Here is a 27276-nt window from a genome sequence, read left to right as displayed (position 1 = left end):
ACAATGGTGCTATGAAAAAATGCAACATTGTTTTTAAAAATATCTTTATTGTACAATTAAGTTGATTTTTGAAAACTCTTACAGTTCTATATATCTATCTCTGACAAAATTTATGGTATCCTGAATTGTTCTGGACTCTGAATTAAATTCTTTAAAGAAATCCCTTCCATCCCATCTGCTTATGGTGCTCTGTATGCCTTTGTCAATTTTCCCATGAGAGGTAATGAAATGAAAAAATTTGCAGAAATTCTGTTCTTACCTTTTATTATTCTCACTTTAAAAAGAAAGCTTTTTTCTTATAAACTGCAGCTCTTTTTTTAAACATCTGGGAACACATTTAAATAGCCTAATTTAAAACACTTTATCTGATACAGTTATATTTTGCAGAATTACTCAAATAGCCTTGCTTTATTGATTCTCCATTTTCATCAGTTTCAGTTGAAATCTAGAAAAAGTTCATCTGATGTATCGTTTTTGCTTCTAGATTGCAGTGGTAGAAGAAGATGGTCGGGAGGATAAAGCAACAATTAAATGTGAAACTTCTCCTCCCCCTACCCCTAGAGCCGTCAGGATGACTCACACCCTCCCTTCTTCCTACCACAATGATGCCCGAAGGTATGACTCTCCCAGCACACTGCACATTGTATGTTCTCTTTCCAAAAATATTCCTCCTTCTTTCAGTATCAAACAGACTACTTAAAAATTTATATAAAATTTTTGATTTAAGCTATAATTCTGCTCCCTCTCCACAATGTCACTTGTGAAAAACACAAATTTTCATTCTGAGATCAAATTTTCAGTTTTAAATTTAACTGTATATTTATGGTCTTATTACTAGCCAATATTTATGAGAATAGATTTTCTACTTTTAGTGGATATTTCCTATTAAAACAGAGTCACACTACAGGAAGGACTTATTAGAATAGTTACAAAAAACTAAAGGATTCTAATACAAGACTATAAATCTGGCTTCTAGTATAAGGATAATTAAGGTCTGAAAAGTCCATGCTTGTACCCCAATTACTCTTAACAGACAGGTATGTAAATCACCCTATTGGTGCTGCAAGTGCCAGCTATAACAGCTCCTCCTTAGAGAAGAAAAAAAAACCACATTTGCCGAAATATTAAAAGAAAAGTTTACATGGGGAAATACCCCATTTGTCATAGCAACTCTTCATACTGTCCTTTCCATCTGCCTAAAAAATTGAAGCAGATCTCTATTAATGCCATAAATAAGTCTAAGCATGCAATTTACATCTTAAATGTATGTTCTTTCACTGTCATCAATTACAGCATCTCTGAACACTTAAGTGATATAACCGAATGTAGTGACTTAACGATTAATACTTTAAGAATCTGTCTTCTAAATAGTATGTGTTTTACAATAAACGGTTTTGAAAACAGAGCTTTCTGTGCCAGCCGACTTTTTTTTTCCTGTTTTGTTTATTTTTAATTTCTAATGTGAAAAAAGTTATTCCAGATTCAAAATTTATACTTACTTTACTCTCAAAAAAAAAAGAGTGAAATATATTGTAACATATGAAAAGCAGTAGCTTTTGGAGTTTAGAGAATATGAACTCAGATTAATTTGGATGAATAAAGTTAAATAACTCATCACAATATTGTCAAATTAACTGCTGTAAAGAAGGATAACAGTATCATTGAACCTATCGTATTAATACAGTGTCAAATACATTGACCAGGAATGGAACCTAGATCAGCTTGCTTGGAAATAATTTCAGCTTATCATGTACCTAAAAGAATACCTGAGAACTGTAAGAAAAAATATACAGTGATCACTCGGGTATATGATTTGTTACTTCAAAATCTCACAGGTGATTTAAAATTCAATGAATTAGTCTCCAAAACTGAGAGAGAGAAAGATAGCTAGAGGAAAATCCAGTAAAACCATGGGCTAGAATAGAGCATAAACTTTATTAGCTATATTTAAATTTCTTGTCATAGGTCATTATGTTTAAGATCTAAAAATCAAACTCTGCAAGAAGGAAATAGGTAAAGAGTCAAGGGCTAATTTATAGAATTTATAAGTTAATAAACCAACCTATGTTCATTGATTAGTTTGATATTTTATGAAAAATAAGGAAAATATATTTGAGAAAAAAAGAAATTTTTCTAGAGAAAACCTGGAGGCTCAGGGCCCTAAGCCTGAGGAAATCACACTTTAATATGCTTAAGAAAAAACATGGGAAAAAAGGAGAAAATAACATTCAAAGTGTACTTGTTCCTCCTTTCGTACTTTTATCAAGGAATTTAATCTTGTGTACTTTGTGGATGCTACACCAAAGCAAGCAGTTTGTCCTCTTTCGTGTTTTACAGTAGTTTAACTGCCTCCCTCGAGGCTGAAAGCCTTGGGCTTGGCAGTGCCAACAGCAGCCAAGACTCTCTTCACAAAGCCCCCAAGAAGAAAGGAATCAAGTCTTCAATAGGTCGTTTGTTTGGTAAAAAAGAAAAAGCTCGACTTGGGCAGCTCCGTAAGTATGCATGTTTGACTTTCCACTGCCACTCATTTTCCTCACTTCTTAGCATCCATCTGTCTTTCGTTCCATTTCTCATATTTTTATTTTTTTCCTACCTGACAAACTTTCTGTTTTAATCAGCTGTATTTAATCCAATACAGCTGAATCAAGCTTGACAAAAGTTTCAAAGGAAGAATATTGTAAAATTTTCAGTCCTTTTGATTTCTCTGTTAATAACAATACCTAGAATTTATGTAATGTTAACACTGTGATAGACACAAGGACCCTCTGAGGCAAGTGATATTACTGTCATCCTTATTTATTGATGAGTAAACAACGTATTAGTAATTTGCAGAACTGAGATAGTTGTCCTAGGACCATGTTTCAAAACCAGCTTAAAACCATTGAGTATACTGCATAGATGTGTATAAGAGCTTAGCTGTGTGAATTTAAAAGCTTTTCTGTTGAAAAAATTAAGAAGCCTACAAAAAATCCAAAAGAATTCTTTTTAGGTCAGAATACATTATAAAGGGCATAAAATGTAAAAAAAAAGACAAGGTTTCTTTGTTTTAAACTGTCACAACTTTCCACTAACAAACTCAACAACATGTAGGTGGAGAGACAGAGGGAAGAATCTGGCAATAGAGATTGTGTTAGAATTAATTATTGTTGGTGACTAATTGAATAAAATAGATCAGTACATTTGAAATGACCCTAGGTAAATATATAAATACATAGATACCTTGTTAATAGATGGATGGATAGATAGATAGATGGATAGATGGAGAGTCTGAAACAAAAAGAATATGTGAGATGTATTTTCTAAAATGATGATATATACACTTGATCTTTTTTTCCTTTGGTGTCTTTCTACATATTTACTTTTTTTCTGAAATCTCTTTTCATCATCTTGGTTATTTATGATTGCCTCTTCTTTTTCCCTGCTCTTCTCCTTCTATTTAATTTAGAACTAGAGTTAAGTTACAGGGAAAAGGATTTAGCTCCTACTTCTAATAGTAAGTGATGAACAGAATGATACAAAGTTCGTAGCACTCCCTTTGGATTCTGAAATAAAGGAATTATTATTCACAAGTAATGTCCCAACCCCTAGACTTAGTTTCCTGCCCTGGCACCGCAAGAATTTCTGAGAATAATATTCATTTTTGCAGATTTACAACCGTGATATTATTCAAAAATATCTTTCCCCACTTCCACAGCATGAATCCCACACAAAACATCAGAAACCATAGGAAACCGATGTTTATAACACATGAACAGCCAGTTGTGTGATTGAGCGTTACCATCAGGAGAATTAAATCCTCTTTGGGTTTCTCTTTCTCAGGATAGGAACCCCTTAGGATATAAAAAAAGAAAAGTATTATTGCATAAGGAAAGAAAAGAAAAGGTGATTACTTGGGGGATACAAAATGTACATGCCAAGACGTTATAAAATTTGTTTTATTTTATTTGACAACTATTCATAGTCAAAATCAAGGTATCCAGGATATAATGTAAAGTCTAGAAAAATATAGAACCTTCTAGAAACTTAGCCTTTTTACCCATTTTCAGTGACTGTGTGTCTCTATGTCAGAACAGATGAGAAGGGAATCAGTTACAATTAGGTTCTTATCAACTCCATCCAAGTCAGAAAATAGCAATAGCTATTCAAGATCACATTATAGTCCTGAGAAGATTTCTGAGCTCTGAGCAATTTTGTTTTACTCCATAGAACAACCGAGTATAAACAAAGCCAGTGTCAGCAGCATAGTAAGGACTACAATGCTGATGAGGAAGACAAAGACAAAAATCTATACCTCTGGAGCTATACAGAAGCTACACTGAGGGTGAATCAAAGCTCCTGGAGAAACCAAAAATAAAGGTCTTTATTGAAAATAATACTTGAGAAAATAAGAAGAAAACACAGACACAAGTAGGTTTCAGGAATTCATATTTTTTTCCAGAAGAAATGGTACATGGTACCACTAGTGCTTTGGTTGAGGGATATGGACTCATGTTTACTTGTGTCCTGAAAGATGTACATCCAGGTTGTGAGGGGAGGACCATGAAAACTTACCAAACCCAGGGGCTACCACTTAATGCTGCTGATTCACACATCAGAAGAAATTAGGGAAACATCTCTAGTGATCATGATTTTAATATCTTGATCTAGAAAATTCTGACATGGGAGCACTGTCAATGTTCTTTCCTCTACCAATGAAAATAGAAATACAAGATAGGAAATGATGGCATGGAAAGTAATATGGTAGAGTGATGATGGTGTCAAAGAACCAAATTTGAAATTTTGGACCATGTCCCAGTATTTAGAACTCTTAAAGAGTTTAGCTCATAAATGCAAAGAAACGTAAGTTAACCTGAGAGTAGCTGTGCTAGATGCCTTTAAATGAAATGAGGTGTGGAAGAAGAAAACTTTCTAAATAGAACTATGAAAATGTTCACTCAATTCCATCAGGAATGACAAACAGAAAGGGAGGAATTCTTAGTAATTCACAGAGAAGAATAATTATAAAGGGGACATTATTTTCCTTATATAACAATCTGAAAAGCTAGGGTAATAAAGTGAACTTCAGTTATGATGAGTCAGTCAGTGTGACTGCATTGATAACCATTAACCATGTAGAATCAAATTCAATATACATATAATCTATTTTTACAAATGTGTTATAGCAGAGGCAATATAAATGTGGAAACTCCAAAAGTCAAAGGAAGCAACACATTGAAAAGCATTTGAATAAAGCTAAAAATACTTTAAAGATAAGTATTTAAAAAGATAAAACATATATATGAACCATGCCTCCTTGAAAGTCACAGTTGAATTTGGGGAGAGTGTCCTGGCAGAGGAAATATTCCTTCTAGCAGACTTGGGGATCTGGTTTTAGTTTCTCTTTCTCTCTTCTTTCTTCTTTCATTTTCTTTATATATTACAAGCACCAATATGAAAAGATGCAAAAACAGGTTCGACAATCTCATTGAGCATTGAGGGACACGGAGACAGCACGGCCAGTAAATACCTCTGCTTACTTCCTAGAGCATACAATAGATACAGGATGCAATAACACCCTTTAAAGACTTAGCAGCTGAATAACCACAACTTTTCCCCCCTGAGTAATGCATTCAGATGCAATGCATCTCTGATATTTCCATTCATTTTTTTTTTTTTTTTTTTTTTTTTGCGGTACACGGGCCTCTCACTGTTGTGGCCTCTCCCGTTGTGGAGCACAGGCTCCGGACGCGCAGGCTCAGCGGCCATGGCTCACGGGCCCAGCCGCTCCGCGGCATGTGGGATCTTCCCGGACCGGAGCACAAACCCGTGTCCCCTGCATCGGCAGGTGGACTCTCAACCACTGCGCCACCAGGGAAGCCCTCCATTAATCTTTAAACATGCTCATGTCTAATCTATATTTTAAAGGTCATCATTAATCCTGCCATCTTCCCAAAATATTGACTTATCTTTTCCCTGCCCTTATAATCCAAGCTTAAGTGAGTTGTCCACAACTACTATTTTTACTTCCTCATCTGTCAGTCACTTCACAACTTTCCATATCCTGACTTCCACACATAAAATTCTAGAAACAAGTTCAGTTTTAACCAATATGGAAGGAAAGGCTAGATAGTATCAAAGCAATTTGAGGATGGTAACAAACTCACAGCTATATTTATGATAATGTAAACTTAAGTAGCAGATCTGAAATAGGTGACCTCTTCCTAAAAACAGATTCTAAAAAATTTTGGTACAAAAGCTGTTATCTAACAAATAATAGATATAAGTGAATGGCATAGACATGTAAGAACAATGTCAAAAAAGCCACCAACCAAAATAAACTGATTATTGGAAAAACTGCCCAGACCAAAAGGGGAATTATAAAATTCTTATTTTTATTATTTTTGTTTAGTAATTTTAAAGTTTAAAGAAAATGAATAAACTGAAGGTGTACCTTATGTGAACAAGATATACAAATAAGTGGACCTATTCCAAAACTCACATTTTTGCCTCTATCTGCTTACTTGAAAAGCAAAACTTCATCCAGAAAAGAGGCACTAACAAGAGGACACCGAAGCCCAAGAGAGTTGATATCTTGAGGGGTGAGACGGGGGGAATGCTGATAATCCAAAGTCATTTATTTATTCCTACTTTGAGTGAATAGCATATGTTGAGCCAATGTGAAGTATAGAGTACCAACCATGGACTTTAGGAAAATGGTTAAAGCATGGCATTGGCATCAAAGAACACTCAATTTAGTGAGACAGATAGTACATAAACATGGACAACCATTCACTTAAAACAAATCAAAAACTTGAATATGTTTCTGGCCCAGAAAACTTTTACCTGCTACATTGTCTGTCCTGTCAGGACAACCATGAACAGGAGTTCTGAACCTCGAGATCCATGATTAGGCATCAGTAATTGGAATCTTGACTGGCTTGACTTTTAATTTTATCTGAAGGCATCAACCTGTTTTGAAACAAAGCAAATTAAATTGTGTTTAAAATAGGCATATCAGATGAAGCGTGTTTGTTTCTTTGACAAAGTTACTTGGTAACAGAACAGGAAAGGCATTTGGGTGAGCTGTAACTCATGACAGCCCTGTAGACAAGATGTCAGAATGGGGCCTGGGTGATGGAAAACTTTGGTGAGATTTATAACTGGTTGCATAGGCCTCCTTTATAGTGATGATAAGTGGAGTGATGCCACCTTGGATCCAGGTTTCTAGTGGCAAGATTAGGATTCACCCTGTTCTTGATCCTCACATCCCCCAATCACTTGGACATGAATATTTCGACAGCCCAGTAATCTGATTTTTGGATCACTGATAGGGAAAGAAATCACAAATGAAAAAAAAAAAAAAATCAGTGTTCTTCCTTAAAGACTACCTCAAAAAACTGAGATTTGGAAGGTCCAAAAATATCCCACTTTAAAAGTATAACTCTCAGGAGCATTTTTTACAAGAAAAATTTAGAATTTTCAGGTAACTCTAAAGTCAATATATAAGTCAGTAAATTTAGTCCACGTTAATAGATGTACAGCATTGAGATAAAAGAAGACTTTTCCATTCTGTTCTGCTATTGTAAAACAAGAGCCAAGGAATAGTATCCATTTCTGTTTACTACACTTTCGGAGGCATATCATAACCTCGGAAAAAGGTTGGAGGAGAGGATTAAGCTGATGAGGGTTGAAATTATGTGAGGAGTAGCTAAGTACAGGGGTATGTTTATTCTCCTTGCTGACCTGTCTGGATGGCTGTTTAAGAATATCTGAAAAGCTGTTATGTGGCGGAATCTTTGGTCTTTTTGTTGTTGAGTGAGGGTACAAAACTGTAGCCAAAGTGTTAAAGTTGTAGAACGATTAACCTCATCTCAGTGTAAGAAAGAGAACACTGGTGAGTCATAATTGTATACAAACAAGCTAGCTTGTCAAAAAATGACTTATTTGTCACTGGAGATGGTCAAGCAGAAGCTAGGTAAATACGAGTAAGAGCTGTTGTGGAAGGGGTCCAAGAATTAGAAAGCAGTTGGACTGGATGGTTTTTAAGATCTATTTCAACCCCAGTAATCCTGAATCTATGAAGCTCTAACATTTAAGCCTTAGACCCAGCAACTCTTCCTTCTACAAAATATATACCATGAGTTATTTACTATGAAAATGCATATTATTTTTAAAATTACAGACTTTCAGAATTAGAAGATATCTAAAGATCATGTAGTGAGCCACATTCTATATTATACAGAAACTGAGATGATTTTAACAATCATCATGGCAAAGCAGCTGCTTGGTAGGAGAATTAGCAGTGGTTCCCAGATGTCACTTCCTGGTCTAGTGCTCCAGACAATATATTCGTGGGACTGTTTCCATCAAAAATTACCTCACTGAGCTCCTAGTCCTGTGGAGCATGTTTGGGAACTTAATGAAATTAAAGACATGATTATTTTTTTCAGAAAGTTTATAACTTCTTGAGGATATTACACACAAATGCATAAAAAGTAAAGAATAATTCAAGGCAATAATAAAAAAGATCACAGAATATATTATAAATTTTCTTATAAAACATATAGACATAATGTCAGTAAAGAGTTCCGATTATTAGTTTTTCTCTCCCTGGATATGTTTGATTCTACTAGGAACATCTAAGTGCTGTTTTCCTTCAGAATTGAAAAGGTTAAAGCTTGAGTTTCAAGTAGGACCTATCTCTGAAAAAAAGGGTACTGAAGCCACATGAAAGGACAATTTCCAAGGGAAACATGATGGAAGGGAACCTGGCTCTTTTTATGGTTAGTTGGGAAGTGGGTACAGTCTGGGGTCCAGAGTGTGAAACCAAATTATTAATATCAAGCAAAAGAAATGATGAAAATTGAGGGTCAAGTTACCAAGCTGTGGAGAGATTGGAAATGCAGAGATTAGGAGACAGCAAATTGAAGCAGACACAACACAGGAAATGATCTAGGTTCCAGGGTCAAGTATCCAAGCAGAAGTGAGAGTTAGGAGTCAGAGCAATCAAGTACCATGCTTTAGAGGCAATTTACCAGCTTAGGGAAACGGTAATAGAGAGTGAAGAGGTAGTGATGTTAAAAACATTTGCTACTTCTGGGGGAGTCATCTGTTCCATATGATTTTAACACATTTACTGCCTAGGAAACACCAGCCCTCCCAGGCCTTCAGAGAGTCCTAATAATAATGACTGTAAAGAAAAAAGAACAGATCACACGTGACTACCCTAGCAGATGTCAACAGTGAATGGTAAGCATAAAGAAAAGAGGCATTACAAGAAGGAAACAGAAATCAAAGACAGAGATTTTCAAGAATAGGGAATTGATCAAAATATAGCAAAGCTATGGAAAAATGGTAAAAGCAGAAAAATGTATGTAAATTATACAGGTAGTATCTCTGATTACAGATGTATAAAATGCATATATTGTTGAGTAAAAAAAATAAAAACTACTCTTGCAAATTTCCTTTAAGTGTATATGAGAAGCAATATATTTCAAAGAGACTTTTTTGCCTGATAAATTGCAGTTTTCTTTCCTTTATTGTCATCTGTCAGATTATGTAATAATGGTCTGAATTCTTTGATTTGTTATAATCAGCATAATGAAGAAAATAATTTCTCACTGACAGAAACAACATCAACATTGCACCAGCATTAGTTAGCAAGCACCTTTCTACATGTAAAATTTGGGTGCCTATGCTGGCCTTTACCCCGAAATTCAGATTGTTCCTAGATGTTATGGAACTAGAAAATACAATATAATTTCCCAAAGTATCAATTAGAGATGAGTCATGCTCTGCATAGTGAAAGGGTCTTCTTTTGAAGAAAGCATTTTTTAGCTTCAATTGTGAATGCATTTATTACATACCATTTATGAGCCAGGCACAGTGCCTAGGTGCATCCTCCAGAGAACTAACAGACTAAGAGTCATGAAACAGTTAAGTAATCACTTATAAATTCAAGTGCATTTAAAATCAAAATGAGTGGTATGGATTAATACTGAAGTGAGGTCAAGTAGAAGAAAGATGAAACTACTGATCAGCAGCAGATTATAGTCTTAATCTCCCTGGAATTAGAGTTCCCTTTTTAATACGATAACAGGGAACTCTGCGGGAAAAATGGAGATACAGAGCTTTTGCAATGTGGGTTTTGGCCAGAAATTCCTACAGACTTGTACCTCAAGGGTCAACATGAAATATATTATTCTGATTGGAGTCTGAGGCCCAGGCATCATAGAGATATTTGCCTTCACAATCCAAACGAACAGATATCTCCAACGAGTACCATCCAAAGATCTGGGCATATGAAGGTCCTTCCTCAAATTCCTCAGCCTGGGTCTTAGGTAACCTCACAGTCTGTAGCACCTCTCTTGAAATTCTCTAAAACCTTCCTTCTGGTGCCTGGGAGAGGTTGGGGCTGGCAATGCCATCCGGGCAGAACACCCTCACCCAAGACCTGGACCTGTGTAGGTCGAGTCTCTAGAAGAATTCAAATTTTTTTTTTACCTTTCAGACCCTGTAACTAGCCAGGAAGGCAGTGCCATCTGGGCAGGGTGCCTAATCCAACCAAACCATGTGCACCTGTGTCCCTGTTTCTCCCTAACTCCCTACCTCGTATCTGGGGTTGACCAGATGCCTTAGGAAGCCCAGAGACTTGCCTATGGGGTTGTTCTGGACCAGTGGCCTGACCCTGGTTCAGAAGGATGGTCTAACAATCGAATCACTCACTCCTGCTGTTAGAATGGTATCATATGAGATTGGACCACACTAGATTGTCATCCCACTAATTTTGGGTTACTCAAAATGTCTGTATAGAAAGGGGTTGGAAAAATATTTGACTAGGCCCCTCACACCCTAAAAGTTATTCTGTCTCAAACACTTCCAAGTCCTTGACAACCTCACAAAAGAGAGTGTGCCTGAGTGATAGAGTGCCCAGAGAACTTCACTGAGGACATGAAGTTTGGCTTGGGCTTTTGCATATGCAAGCACTAGGGGGCCACTGACAAGGTGATAAGCAATTTATTATCTGAATGTACACTGGCTCATGGGACTCGAGCCTTCTATGCCTGAGCACTTTATGCCATGAGACGGATGGAGTTAATGATGCTCTCTCCATATTCCTAAGGGGTCTCCTGGAGAATAAGTAACCCTTAGCGTCCACCAGCCAGTGTTTCTCTTGCCATTTCAAGAGAAATGGGGACTCTCTTGCCATTTCAAGATGGGCAAACTAAAGAATTTTCTACTCATTGAAGGAAGTTTAGATTTCTTGTCTCCTACCTAATATATATCGGTTGCACTTTGCAGTCATTGTGACATCTAAAAATGTGGTCCTCTTCCTCCATCAACATATGCAAATATTTACATTCCCTCTGGAAACTGCTACTGTGTCCAGTATAGAACCACTACTATATAGCACTGCTGAACAGGAATATAATGCAAGCCGCAAATATAAGTTACATATGTAATTTTTAATTTTCTAGTAGCCATATTAAGATAAGTAAAAAGAGACGGGCGATTAATTTTAATAATGTATTTTATTTAAACCAATATAGAAAAAAATATTATTTCAACATGTAATCAATATAAAATTATTAATTAGATATCTTATTTTCCTTTTTTTTGGTACTAATTTTTCAAAATCTTTTGCATATTTTATACTCAGAGCACTTAATTTGGACCAGCCACATTTCAAGTACTCAATGCAATATGTGATTAATGAATACATTGGTCTAGATGAGTAGATATTCCTAAAGTCCACACAGCCATGGGATCCCACTGATGCCTAGGAAAAATTGAAGCAGACTCTCACCAGATTTAGATAATCATCCACAGAGTAAAAGAGTTCATAAGCTGGTTTGACTGAGGTCATCCTACCAGTTAGCTGGTCAGGTGGTTGGAAAGACGAACCTGGGATTTATGGGGCAGATGGATCAGTTCTATGAAAGAATGTTTTTCTCATCTAGAAATGTTTTATTTGGGCTTAAAAAATGCACATAATTAGACTTTTGCTCCTGCTTAAGGGTACGGTTCTACATATGCTGCTTAAAAATAATTTTGCCTACTTTGGCCTTAAGTGTCATTTTCTATTGGCATTTTCAAACAGGATGTGTCGACAATTCTTTATTAAATTCTCTTCAAAGGATATTAGATTTTGAAGTGCTCAGAGTATTTCCAAGCTCCTCATGCTTTTTATTTTTATAATTTTATTTATGAGAAGAAAAGTCTAATATCTACTTTTTCTGGGTCTAGTTTTGACTCACAAAATTCCTCTAGAGCTCTCTTTGTTTCTCCTCCAGAGTGTTAATTTTTTAAAAAAACTGTTCTTTTCTCTAATTAAAATGTTGTGTTCTTGAAAAAAATTTAAATCATAATTTATATGTTCTTTGCTCAGAAGGGCAAAAAGCCTGGTTCATTCAAACGTGTAGTGGTTGAAAATGTCTCATTGTTTATAGAATGGGTCTACTCATCAATCTCTGTGTCCCCATCTGGACTGATCAAGAATTTTTAACTTTTTTTTTTTTTAAGAATTTTAAACTTTTAAGTGAATCATTATTCATTTCCATTTATGTTTCAAGAGAACAATTTTATTGTTGATTGCAGATTGTGAATAGTAATTTATGGGCATACAGTAGGGCAAGTATACCAATGAGAGAAATAAAATGAAAATATTCACTCACTGTGCATAATGGAAATTCCCACATTTAAAAATGTTTCCTGGGCTTCCCTGGTGGCGCAGTGGTTGAGAGTCCGCCTGCCGATGCAGGGGACACGGGTTCGTGCCCTGGTCCGGGAGGATACCACATGCCGCGGAGCGGCTGGGCCCGTGAGCCATGGCCGCTGAGCCTGTGAGTCCGGAGCCTGTGCTCCGCGACGGGAGAGGCCACAACAGTGAGAGGCCCGCGTACAGCAAAAACAAGTTTCCCAAGAGTACTTTAGTCAACTAGTGGATGACTTTCCTAATGATACCAACAACGAAAATCATTCACAATAAAAAGTTCTTTAAGTATTAATTGCATACGTGCATAATTGAATAAATTTCAGTCCTCAAACTCTGAATCCCTGAATAAGATCTAGACAGCAATCAATGTGTTTTCAATTAAAGAGGACTTTCTTATAATTATCCAGTTCAGTAACAGAGTTAGTAGGCTATGAGATTAACTTATTTATATCAATGATCCAGAATTAATAATACTGAGTATTTAAATTATTTGTTAAATGAATTATGAAAAATAATTACAACAAAATTATCCTTAATAGTACTTATTTACTGATATATTGGTGAATGTTTGTGTAGACTCTTAAGAATTAGTATTAGCTTAAATCTTTCTACTTAATCTTGAGCTTAAATGGAAATTTAAATCTCTTCCAATTAAAATGACTTAAAAATAATGAGCATTTTTCATTTACCTTGACTTCATGTTTTTCACATAGTAAATAGCAAAGAGAAAACAGAACCCAGGATTAAGTTCTCATTTTTCAATTACAACAGATAATTTATGAACAATGATATGTTTAAAGATACTAAATAATTGCTTTGTAAAATTGTTTGATGCCCAACATACTTTCCTTTCTTCCTTCTCTTATTCCAAGGTTATATATATATATATATTGGATATATTCCAAAGCCAATAAAACTGACACTACATCAAATAATTTGTGACCCGCTAGGTAAAAACAAGTCTTACCAGGATCTTTTGAAGAAAGATTTCGAATTTTTTCAGGTATTATTATAGAAATTACAAAACAAAACAAAGCCTGCTAGAACATAGGAAGTTCTGGAAGTTACGTTGGTACTGAAGGATATAGGAGTCATCCAGGTGAGCAGAAGAGGGTTCCAGAACAAGATACAGAAAGTTTTGGTAACTCAGCAAATGTTTCTCCATTCTCTCAACTTGGAATTGAAGACATACACCTGAGTTTCTGCTCATTGGGCTATCATTTATTTCATTATATATGAAAAATTTCACACGTTTCAAACATCGAAAAAAACCTCACACACTGCACAGTTTTTTCATTTTTCGTAAGGAAAAGTAGACCTCATAGCTTTCAAACTATATATTCAGGTGTTTGTCAGCGTACAGGCTACATGTATTATGTTGCTACTAGGTGCAATTGAATGGTCTACCAGGAGGTACCTTTTATTTTTTTCATCGTCTCAGCGTATGTTTATGTATGTACCCATGCCATTGAATGCATATTGTGTTAGAAATACAAAGGCAGGCCAAAAAAAAAAAAATGTAATACTAAACAATTGCTCAAATAAACTTTTAAAAATTTAATTTCAGAATTGACACGATATATCCAACCTAATATGAATAGTTACTTCTTCACAGGAGGCTTTATGGAGACTGAAGCTGCAGCTCAGGAGTCCCTGGGGTTAGGCAAACTTGGAACTCAAGCTGAGAAGGATAGAAGACTGAAGAAAAAGTAGGTTTGGAGATTTTTTTTTTCTAACTTTTACTTACTTTGTGTCATTGTTTGTGGGGAATTGAAAAGAGAGTAATTGGAAACAAAGCAATAGACAGAGGCCAGTAGTGTCCTGGTCTTCCCTAAAACTATTTGGTGCACCAGTTTCATGGTTATAATGGGCTAACTATTAAAATAAAAATCTTTGGCCCATAGTAGAAGTAAAGTTTTTTTCTAGAGATCATTTATTTCAAAACTCAAATATATTTAAAATATTTAAATGTAGCCTTACAAATAATGTAATATTCCATTTGATGTTAAATTCTACTGAATTGGTATGATAAAATGAGAGAGTATCCAACTTTGTGTTCCTCTCACAACAATTAAAGGCCCTCCTCTTAAAATGGAGTATTTAAAAGGAGAATGTTTCTCTGACTGACTGAACATAAACTTATTTTAGACTCACAGCAGATTGTTTTGCATCTGTCAGGAAACTGATAGTGTATTTTTTTCATTCATGTATAATATGGAACCTTTAAATGACTTGCAAAACTGGCAATTTTGGAGTCTCAGCAGCTGTTAGAAAGCAAGTGGGTCCATATATAACAAATTTTTTAAAAGCTTAGTAACATTTTCACTGATGAAATAGGACCTTTAGACCATGTTCTTTAAAATCCAAAGAATTTCTCTATATTCCAGAATCATTTGGTTGGTTACTTCTTTTCTTCCCTCTCAAATATTACATTATGTTTATAGTTTTCATATTAACCTTCTTTCCTATGAAAGAATGTTCATTGCTTTAGGCACCATTATTGTAACGTGGTTATATTAGTCATGCTAATGTGCATGTGGTTATACTAGTCAGGCTAATTAATTTATTTCATATTTTGCCTTCTCACTTGCTTTGCAGATGTTTGCTAATAATGAAGAAATACGTAGTTACAAGTTGTAGAAAAGTCCACTAGTCTAATTGCGTCATTAATTTTCTACTTACTAAAATTAGTTATATACCTAAATTTAGTAGAAATACTGTTCAGAAAAAAGAAGTGACCGTGGGAGCATTATTTCTTGAAGACAATTAAGTGCTCAGTCACATTCCACACTAATAAATATTTCCTCTTTCATTACTGATTACTCAAAAGTGTATTTAAATATTATCACAATCTGTTCCTATCAATAAATGTTACATTTTATGGTTATTTACTGAGAAAAAAATTTTCTCCTTTGATTGACTCTAAAATTCATTTGATGTCTAAAGATTTTGAATGTATTTATTTAAGATTGCTTTAAATCTAAATGAATAAGAATAATCAAAACCTAGCCTGACTAATGGACATGGTTTATTTCCCTTAAAAGTTAATTCTCATTTTTCCCACAATGAAATATTTACAAATAATGGCAATCTGGCCAGTTTTCATATTGCATATAAGGCAGTGCCTCACATAGTTCATTTGTTGTTTATGGACCAAGTTAAGTGTCCATTTTAACAGCTACTAAAGTTAAAAAATTCCAGTTATACAATGACTTGACAATATCATAAATTTAGAATTAAAGTTTAGCAATTGTTAAGTTTACAGACTGTTGGATTGATTTGATATTAATTTTATGGAATTATTTCTTGAATCCTAAGTATTCTCATAGTCAGAAAGTGATTTTAGTTCTGGACTTGATTTGAGATCTTACTATGCTTGACTTTATTGTTTCATTTTGCAATATGTTTTGGCAAAATATAATTTTTAAATGTAATAAATAGAATACTAGTCTTGAATATTAAGAAGAATATTAAAAACAAACTATAATACAACAAAGGTTAACATTCCTTAGCACAACTATTTCCTACAGAATAATAATATTTGGGTTAAAATGGATCTAACAAGGCTAGCATTGTTAATCAATGAAAGGACAGAAATATCTCTCTTATTGTTGATCATCTCATAGCAAAGCCCTTTGAGCACAAATATGCAACCTGTATTTGTAAGACATATAAGGAAGTGCTAACACTTATTCAGGACTTCCATGGCACCATGCCTGGGTTTCTGGGTTACCAAAGAGTGAAGTGCTTTCATGTAATGGGTTTTACAAGATAAGCAAAGGTAAATTATTTTTAAATGACATAGTTTCAAAATTTACTTTTATCAAATATATTATTAATTATGATTAAATATTGATCACGTTCTCAAATTTTCTAAAGCATTTACAATTTTATTTAAACAATTCCAATATTCTTTTTTTAAAAGACACCATATCCTCTTTAAGTGTGCTTCAAGGAATCATACTCTTTTCTGTGCTCAAATTTCATGTGTACTTGTCTACTTTCAAGATAGAAAAAAATTCAAGTACTTTTTTTGAAAAAATACACAAAAAAATGGAGGAAACTATTTCAAAATGTTGAACACTATAGACTGTACATGCATGGTTGCAATGACTATAGTTTCTTAACAGTTGTTTTTCTACATTTTATCTAATGACCAAGCCAAATGATGTGTCCAGGACATAGCACTTAGACCTATGATCACTGTACCAAAGTTCATATCAGAGATTCATTAGTCTACCTCTGGGAATAGCAGAGCTGGAAAAAAGTCTTCTTTTTAACTTTACTAGGATATCAGGTATCTACAGTTGACAATCTGTGAATTTAAATTTAATTGGAAGAAATCTTTAAATAAGTTACTTATGACACATTTTTAAAAACCATATGGGGGACATACTTTCAGAAAGCAGCATTCAAGACATTCCAAATTCTTGCAAAGTTCAGAAATTACATTGTTAGCAGTCCCAAACAAAGGTCTAATTTGAGGTGCATTTACCATCCAGCAAATTAAACACGTGTAGATGAAAGCATTTTACTTGGTCTGTGTTCCTACTTTGTTCTACTTCTACTTTGCTTTCTGGTGCAGAAATTTGTTTTTCTTATATTTCTAGCTACTGTCCTATAATGATAAATAGGAAATCAACAATACTGGATCTGTTAAAGCACCTACTGTTCTAAAAATTCTTGAGTATTATCTTCCTGAGTTGTGTATTATCACTCAGGTGCTATTCTTCCATCAGAACAACATCTAATCTTCGGGTCTAAAGTCAATCTATTGTTGTTCTACCTGGTTCATTTTTACTACATCTTATCTTTGTTGTACTTTACTTTAAAGCTTTAATTCCATAAATTTCTTCACCAGGCTTATATAGAGTACAGTCAATACCTACAATAATTGCATCAAACTGAAACTCATCTTGTAATCCTTCAAGTACTTCATATTAATTTGTCTAGCCTTCCCCTTTAAAATTGGACCAGTTTTTCTGCAGTCTTGTTGTATAGTTCTCCTAATCTTTAAGAATTGAGTCACTTATTATTTGCAATATGTGTCTCCGTATTAAATTTATGATGCTCCACAGTTTTCTCAATGTGTCACTACTCTCTGAGATCTTTTCCATCATCCCTTGTTTGATTTCATTGGATGGCAAGCATCTTTTCTGATTTAACACAAACTGAATATCTTCCTCATTTCTAAGACTAGACCTGAGAACTTCACTTCTTCTCTTTCACACTTATCATCCTGATCTTCAAGAACTTATTTCCCTTTCTTAGCTCTCCAACAAATGTTTTACACTAAGACCTAAAGCTACTTGCTCAGGATGGCCAATGAAAATCAACCACACAACTCCAAAAAATAACTGCACAGCATAATAGAAGCTACTTCAAGGTCAAAAATGTACATGGTCTGGCCCACCAAGAACCTCAATTTATGAATGTTCTTTAACTCCCTAACTCCCCGAACTTCACTTAGAATCTAGGTGTGGGTATTTTAATACCCAGTAAATAGAAACTCTGTTCTTTGCCAAAGTTTAGAATTTATTTGGTAATAGACAAAGGAGTCAGACAATAAGAGATCAAAATGTCAGCTTTATTACTGACACAGCTGATAGAACATGATTTAGGTATATGGGAAAAAGGGAGGTTCCTAAAACTGAACCCCCAAGTTAGATAAAAGTTACCTGACACTGAAAGAGCTGGGTAGTCATAGGTTTCCAAGATGTGAGAGTATAAGCCCCATCTCTCCTTAAAAATAGCATCTACAATATTATGGTTCCATAAATATGTTACTCTAGAATCAATAACTATGAACTCACAAGGAAGAAAATGAAATTTTATGTCATTAGCATCTTTGCCTAAAAAAGAGTGTTAGAAGTATCAATATATTTGTATTAATATCTCTTCAGATTTCTTACCTTATTTTTTCTCCTGGAACATATTTAGCTGCCAATTTCCCATATCACCATCTCTGGAAATGTGTTGATAAGGTTTATGACAAACTTCTTAAGATCTGTAAATATATTTTATACATAAAATTAATTGAGGGCTTCCCTGGTGGCGCAGTGGTTGAGAGTCCGCCTGCCGATGCAGGGGACACGTGTTCGTGCCCCGGTCCTGGAAGATCCCACATGCCACGGAGTGGCTGGGCCCGTGAGCCATGGCCCCTGGGCCAGCGCGTCCGGAGCCTGTGCTCCGCAACGGGAGAGGCCACAACAGTGAGAGGCCTGCGTACAAAAAAACAAAAACAAAACAAAATTAATTGAAAATTGTAAAAGTATTGGTTTAAAATAATTTTTCCTCAAAACTTTAAACATAGTGCTCTTCTGGCTTCCAGTTATGTCTAATGTCAATTGATTGTCATTCTTTTATGTATAACATAGGATTTCTTTTTCCTTTCTTTCTCTCTCTCTCTCTCCTGAAAGTTTGAGTTCTCCCTTTATCTTTGAGGTTCAAAAATGTCATAAGTATGTTTATATTCAAATGATTTTTATGTTTCATTTTTCTATTTCATACTTTCAATCTAAAGATTTGTTAGACTAGTCTGTGTTACATGTATTGACTTAAAAGATTTTTATTTCTAGACTTAACTTTGATTCTAAGAAGCTTATTTTTAGAGACTTATGAGATTAAAGATGAAGTTGTCTGTTTCAGTAGTAATACACCCGTCTAACTCTCACGACAGTCCTTGATAGGCAGTGAATGTATTAAAATCGACAGAATACCCAGTGAATGGTTACTTAGCTCCAGAAATACAAATCCTGAAATATCTGTGTCATTTTTTATCTGCTAATGTTTTTCTCCTGCATTTTAACACTGTGTAATTTTTTATTAAAACATATATGCATGTTGAAATCTTCTGTATCTTGAGACTAAATTGAAAGATACCATATGAATATTAATATACTAATATATCATTTTCAATCTTTAGTTATAATATAGGTAATATATTATTATATGTTAGATTTGCTATGTTCTCCTGAATGGATATCACTGCTAAGTGAATATGGAGTTCGTATTTGAAATCAATTTTTCAACATCACTAAAATGAAATTAACATTCCAACTCAGCTATCGGCAGCATCCTCCAGAGAAGTAGTTTTATCCTTGGAGCATAACAGGCACAGTTAATCACTACCGATGAATCTTTATGTTAGAACTTCAAAGACATAAAAGTGAAGCTCTATAGATTTAGTTAATTCATTTCCATTGCAATCCTAAGGGTCTTCTTCAGTGCATAGACATCAATGTGTTTTGAGACTTGGCACTTTTAACCTTTGGCATTTGTAAGTTTCAGAGTTTGCATATCTCTAAGCAAAATAAATGTCACTGAAAAGATTCATAATTAAAGGTATCACAGAAACTCCACAACATTCTTTCATTCAATAAATATTTATTAAGTGCCTATGTGCCAAGTTAAACTTATAAATGAGTCATATTCCAGAGGTTAATTTGTAAGACATTTGTTAGAAGCTTTGAATACATTTGCCCATGTAAGTAAGGTCATATATATGGAAGGTAAATGTCTTTGCTTCCCCCACAAAAATATATTTTGTAAGAATGTTATAGGCACTAAATTTGGCTGAATAAAACAAAAAGGGGAATTCACTGGTAGGATATTAGAGTATCTCAGAGATTGCAGAAGCAACAGTGCCAGGACAACTCTAAAATTTCAACTATGACAGATTATGAAATACTTCTCTAGAGTGTTGTCAAGAACTCATCTTTTCTATTTCACATTTTTAAGTTCTTAGGTGAAAGAATCTGATTGGCCTAATGTAGAAGAGATATTTGTACTTGGATCAATTAGTTATAGTCAAGAGTTCATTTAGCACAGACATGGTTACAGGGGAACACTCTTGGGCAACCAACTCAAAAAGCTCTAATAAAAGTAGAATATTTCAGAACCTAAACCCAATGTTCTCGATATTTATCTGGGAAAAGGTGTCAGTTTCCTACTTGGAATTCCAGAAGTTTGTCCGCTCTGCTGAGGAGCTAGAGCTATCATTGCCATCTGATCATGGATAGCCCTGCCAAGCTCCAGCCATGGACAATTCTAAGAATTTCTTGAACCTAAAAAATACTAATAGCCAAAGGCTAAAGGCCAAAATCCATTGAAATTTGTTAGGAAAAATGAATCTGAGGAAAACCAATGTGCTCTTTATATATATATATATATGTATATATATATATATATATATACACATATATATATACACATACATATGGAGGAAGGAAGAAAACATGGAGGAAATAGGACTGCTCTTATGAACCTACAGTGCAATGTTAATAGATTACAGAGTATGTAGAACCAGAAGCCCTGTATAGTCTCCATATTTGCTGTCCATGAAAATGAAAAGAATAAAATAAGAATTAATAATAGTAAGTGAAAACTCAAGATAGTTACATGTACCAGAAGAATGACCTCCTTTTCTAAAAACTAAAATCCATATTGTTTGTCTTGATTGAAGTAAATCCTGGATTAATGGAACATGCAAATGATAACTTTTCACTCATTCACTTAGTGCCTATTATGTCCCAAGAACTGTGTTAGAAACTACTGATATTTGAATTATACAGTTCCACTCTTCAAAGAGCTTATAGAGACACAGTCATGAAAATAAATTATTGCACTTAAGAATTTCAGTGGCCATGATCCCTTCTCTAAGTCTCTGGTCTTTGGATAGAATGAGAAAAGTGTCATAAGCCTAAAGCCACCTAATGTTCTTATTTAACGGATGTTCTCTGAGCTAAAGACTGGTCACCTCACTGTTAGTTCCCAAAATAAATGTGAAACATCTATTAGGTTATTTTTGAACAATAAGAAAGGGGATTATTGATCACCAGGAGTAAATGGAGTTCCTTAAGAATAAGCTGTGTCCTTAAACTTTTCAAACATTTTCCAGACATGTAGATGAGGAAAAATGCTGCTGAAATACCACATATTGAGTTTAGCAAGGTATTTCAATTACTTTCTAAATGAACATAAGATTAAAATGAGACTAACAACATGGAAATATAACTGGTGGAACCGTTGTAATCACAGGGGCTGAATAAGTGAATTGATGATGACTAAGTGAAACAGAAGGTGGTGGACTCAGCCTTTTCATATTTGATTTAAATACGAATATGAGATTTGTGAAAGCATGAAACTAAAGGACATAGTTAAGTTTTAGATAAATAATTTTGTTTAAGGAAGACCTTTAAAGAGAGATGCAAATCTAACAAGATGAAGTTTAATAGGGTCATTTACATAAATCTGCATCCAACTTCATGACCATACATATTGATTACTTGTGTATAGGGGGATATATATCATTTAACTGCAGCTCCTAAGAAAAATGTTTCTACCAAAAAAAGACAAATTAGCAATGCCTGATAAAGATATTGATTTCCAATATCCAAAAAGCAACTGATAAGGCCAAAACTCTATGCACTGACCAGATCATAGCTGGATATTCGGTTATTTCTGGGAAATAGGCTTGAAGTAGATGTATTCAGACACATATTCAGAGGAACTTGACCAGCATAACAAGATGACACCAAACCATGTCTTCAAGCAGTGTTAGAAATAATTAGGAACATGTGGAGTGTAGACAACAAGGATCCAGATGCTGCTAAGAAAAAGAGCAATCAGGTGTATTCTTTCGACTGCATGATAGGATCTTGGGCCAAAAGTGAGAGATTGTTACAAATAAATTTGAGCTGCGTCTAAGAATTGTTAACAATCACAGATCTGAGAAGAATTGACCGCTTAGAAAGAGAGTTGTTCCTCATGATTATGTCCAACATAGACCTGCCAAGCATATGGATGTGGCAAAATTATTAAATGAGGGATTCAAATTTCAGCTGAGAGATTGGATTACATGCTCTTTAAATTGCACCTGTCTTGGGATTCTGTGATTCTCTACACAATTCAAAGAACTAGATGCAGAGAATCTCCACTTTTTTTAAACATTTGCAATGCTTGGCATAGTGTAGGTACTCAAAACATATGTTCAGAATAAATGAACACAGGACTAGAAGCTGGGTGGAAAAAGAAGACGAAAAACTAAGAATATGGTACAGGAACTAGGGCAGTGACTTTCACCCAGATGACCAAACCAGAAATCTGGGCTTTGCCTTTACCCCTCGTTCTGCTTTGTTCTTACCCTTCCTCTAGGCACCTGCGTACATGATCACTGTCACCTCCCTATACTATTAATCCAGATACTAGGTCTTTAAAATCTCTCAAGCATGTTGATTTTCTTCTTTTCTTTCTCAGGCCATCATACTAAAACAATGTCTATACTTCCAGCCTTGCCTTCTTCTAATCCATTCTTCACACTTCAGCTAAAGAGATCTATCTAAATCATATTTCTGAACTTGCCTAAAATCCCTCAATCATTTCCTAGCATCCCTAGGATAAATTCCAAATGCTTTTATATAGCCCCTAAATCCCTATATTATCTGGTTCCTGTTTATCTCACCAGCTTTATCTGTCTCTACTTCCCATCTTACATGTTATGTTCTTAGGATACTTAATATCTATTTCTTGTTTATAACTTCTTCTGTCTCCTTGTGTGCATATATCCTGTTCCATCTTCATCCTCATCCTTTGTGTAGTAATGGTAATAATGATCTACTTTATATGTAATAAATATTTAATAATCACACTGAGTAGTTGCAGTATGCTAGGCACTGTTCTACACATTTTACATGTATTTTCTCTTTAAGTTTTCACAAAGATTTTGAGGTAGAAACTGCTATTTCCTCCACACATGAAGAAGCATAGCTTTCCAAGCACTGTGATATATAAAAGTGCAGGTTTCCTGAGCCCTGTTTTCTCTGAATTATTTAGGATTCAGGATAAGGCCACAATTTAAAGAGTATGTAGTCCAGTCTTTCAGCTGGACCTTGAGTACCCTATCTAATTTTAAATAGTCTCCATGAGGAGTCAAAAAAAATCTATCTCTTTATACTCTGAAAAGAGTAACATAATTTTTTTCATAGAGAATATTTAGTTTCTTATTTGACCCCATCCCATCCTTCAAAATGAGCAACAAATATATTCAAATTAAACACCTTTTTTTAAGAATGAGAAATGGAGGTAATTTCAAAGTGGTGTAGTTGCTTTATAAAGTTGATTTTTTTCTGATATAATTAGCCACACATATTATCCCAAAGTTTGATATAAGAATAGTAATGCTGGACATATAACCCGAGAAAACCATAATTCAAAAAGAGTCATGTACTACAGTGTTCACTGCAGCTCTATTTATAATAGCCAGGACATGGAAGCAACCTAAGTGTCCATCGACAGATGAATGGATAAAGAAGATGTGGCACATATATACAATGGAATATTACTCAGCCATAAAAAGAAAGGAAATTGAGTTATTTGTAGTGAGGTGGATGGACCTAGAGTCTGTCATACAGAGTGAAGTAAGTCAGAAAGAGAAAAACAAATACCGTATGCTAACACATATATATGGAATCTAAAAGAAAATAAAAATGGTTCTGATGAACCTAGGGGCAGGGCAGGAATAAAGCAGCAGACATAAAGAATGGACTTGAGGACATGGGGAGGGGGAAGGATAAGCTGGGACGAAGTGAGAGAGTAACATTGACATATATGCACTACCAAATGTAAAATAGATAGCTAGTGGGAAGCAGCCGCACAGCACAGGGAGATCAGCTCCGTGCTTTGTGACCACCTAGAGGGGTGGGATAGGGAGGGTGGGAGGGAGACGCAAGAGAGAGGGGATATGGGAATATATGTATGCATATAGCTGATTCACTTTGTTATACAGCAGAAACTAACACAACATTGTAAAGCAATTATACTCCAATGAAGATGTTAAAAAAATAGTAATGATCACTAATAAATAAGCTATGTAAGAAATTTAAATGTGTGCTTGACTCAATCTAATGTTATTCATCCCAGTAAAACGTTCAAAGTTAGTGCCTAATAGCAAGGATAATTAAATTCCTTTATTAAAAGAAAAAAAGTGACTAATTAAGGTAAATTTAAATATAATGCTGACTGACATCTTAATTGGGAGAGTATTCTCTATATTTCCACAAATTTAGGCTCTTATATTAGCTCTGTATGGTAATTTTTATAAGGACTTTGAAGATGTGCTTTTTTTCCATAGTTATTTAAAATTAGCCTTTCAGGAAGCAAGCTTCTCTACCTTGTTTCCACATTTCTAAGAAGGCCACTGATTACGTCCTATTGCTAGGATTTTATAAAACATAGTTCTATAACAAGACTTTTCATTCAAAAATATGTATGTGTATATATGTTATATTTTATGCATATATATATATATATATATATATATACGAACATACAATTAAATGTCTTTATTTCAGATTTTATATACTTAATATTTTAATTTGGGGCTTGACTGTGGTATGATTGCTAGGCAAGTGAATAACAAAAATTCTTGGAAGAATAAAGATTTTTTAACCTCTTTTAAAGAGTCTCAAATATTTTAGCTATTTTGAATCAATATTAACTTTAAAGAAAAATTATTTCTGAAGAAGTATGATGATGAACCATACTTAAAACTTCTGAACCATTTTCTTTCATTTGTAAGAATCACTAGAAATGTGCTTCGCTCTTTATTTTTATCTGTATCCCATCATCTGTCTTTATATGTAAAGCAATTTCTGCCATCACCCCGGGTGCTCTTGTATCCACATAGAACAACCATTCACAACTTAACCTTTAAGTTCACAGCTTCATTACTTCCAATGTCATTCTCTACTCCAAGTCAGACACCTCTCATGCTGTATTCTGAATCTTGTCATCATCCCCAAATCATTCCTGTTCGAAAATTACTAATTCAAGCATATCACTCCTTCCTATCTCCTCCCTTCAGCTCCCTTTATCAGCTTCTACTATCGTCTTTTTAAAAACTTCTATCCTTTCCCAGTGCATCAGCCCCATTTGGTCCTCTTCTCTCTCCCTATTTAGCTTAAATTCTATGTCCATAATTTCACCACACTCAAAAATTCCTAAAGCCCATCACTCCTCTTTCATTTGGTGACATCCACATCGTAACTACAGCCACCAATGAATATTCTTTCTCCATGGCTACATTAGGGCACCTCTGTGCTGCAGGAGAAAATTAATGCAGGGAAATTTGGACCAGCTTCATTTGGGAATTCAACACTGCCAGGTAATCCCAGTACTTTTCTCTCACCGATCTTCTTTCTACTCTCTGCAACTTCTGTTGGAGACCTCCACTGTCCTCAAACCCACATCTCCTGCAGATGCGTTCACATTCTACTTCAGAGGGAGAGAAAAGAAGAGACCAATCTGAGGCCTCTGAATTATTTGCTGCCAAATCCACACTAACACTTGCCCCCATCCTGCTTTATTACAGAAACTAGGTTAATCTCTTCTTACTTAAGAGCATCCTTTCCCATTTTGTCTGTCACGTTGTGCCAGTTTCCCACTTGTACTTATACATTCAAATTCTGCTCTCTTCGGTGTTGTGGCCATCAGCATTTAAACATTATCAAGTTTTACCTATTGAAAGAAATCCTTTCTTCATTCCACTTTTCCACTTCAGTTACTACCTGTTCACTTCCCAATCTGGTGTTAATAATTGATTTTTAAAATTTCTGAGTCACCAACTTGAACCTTAAGAAGCAAGAGGCAACTATATTCCACATATGGAGTTCATTTAGTAAATTATTTCTAATATGGAGTTGTACATTCAAAGTTAGCTAGTTTATAAACCGAAGGCCCATTCATTCAGTAAGAGATCTAGAAGATTCAAGTGAGGAAACTTAAACATTTAAGAATCCGGTTTTGGAATATAAGATATACGTTAGTTGATAATGTCTTCTTGTTTGTGTCTGGATGTATGCTGATGTTCCCAAGGAAAATATTGTGCCAGTAACTGGATTGATCTTATTCATTAGTGAGTACCTTAAAACCTGTTTTCTAGGTCAATGAAAAATTGTTATTTGCCTATTACTTACAGTGGTCTTTAACTGAAAAATGTTAATTCTTGACCAGAATCTCTCTTGCTAGTCTCATAACCTTGACAATCTGGAGTAGAAAGAAAAAGAATAAGAGGTTATATGTTCCTGTAAATAACTGCATGTAGAAAAGAATATCAATTTTTATAAGAAGAAAAATCACTTTATCCAGACCAAAAAAATTATGCAAATATATATTACCTCTGATATGAATTTATAATATATTATCACAAACTCTCTTACAGTCATTTACGATTCTTTGCAGAACATATTTTTTTGAGGGTCGTGAGCTAAAATACTAAAGTGAAATAGCTGCTCAGTATTGCTCTTAAACTAATTGACTATAGAGGAGAAGAAAGTTCATGAAAACTATGAAAAGTCAGATAACTTATATACATCGATACATATATTAGAACTTTAAGCAATACTTCTTGAGTGATGCCTTTATATTTGTGTTTCCTGTTTATTTTCATCATTTCTCTTATGTTTTATATTCAGGGTATTTCTATAGGTACAAGTTTCCTATTTTAAAAATGATAAATATGTGAGAAATATTAATATTCCACTGTGTGCAGATTTGTTCAACTTGTTTTATTGGAGAGCAATTCC

At 34.6% G+C, this 27276-nt stretch overlaps 1 protein-coding gene across 1 annotated transcript in view; it reads left to right on the top strand.

Annotated features, from left to right (window-relative positions):
* PPFIA2 (PTPRF interacting protein alpha 2) overlaps positions 1-27276 on the top strand; it is a 333651-nt gene that overhangs the window by 256375 nt on the left and 50000 nt on the right. Inside the window, exons 17-19 of the mRNA XM_060025306.1 lie at positions 485-615; positions 2338-2492; positions 14310-14403. Coding sequence (XP_059881289.1) covers positions 485-615; positions 2338-2492; positions 14310-14403 — 380 coding nt within the window. The remainder of the gene's footprint in view (positions 1-484; positions 616-2337; positions 2493-14309; positions 14404-27276) is intronic.

This window comes from Delphinus delphis, chromosome 11 (genome assembly GCF_949987515.2).
Source record: "Delphinus delphis chromosome 11, mDelDel1.2, whole genome shotgun sequence".
In the NCBI taxonomy this organism is placed as follows: domain Eukaryota; kingdom Metazoa; phylum Chordata; class Mammalia; order Artiodactyla; family Delphinidae; genus Delphinus; species Delphinus delphis.
This window is presented reverse-complemented; position numbering and strand designations above follow the sequence as displayed.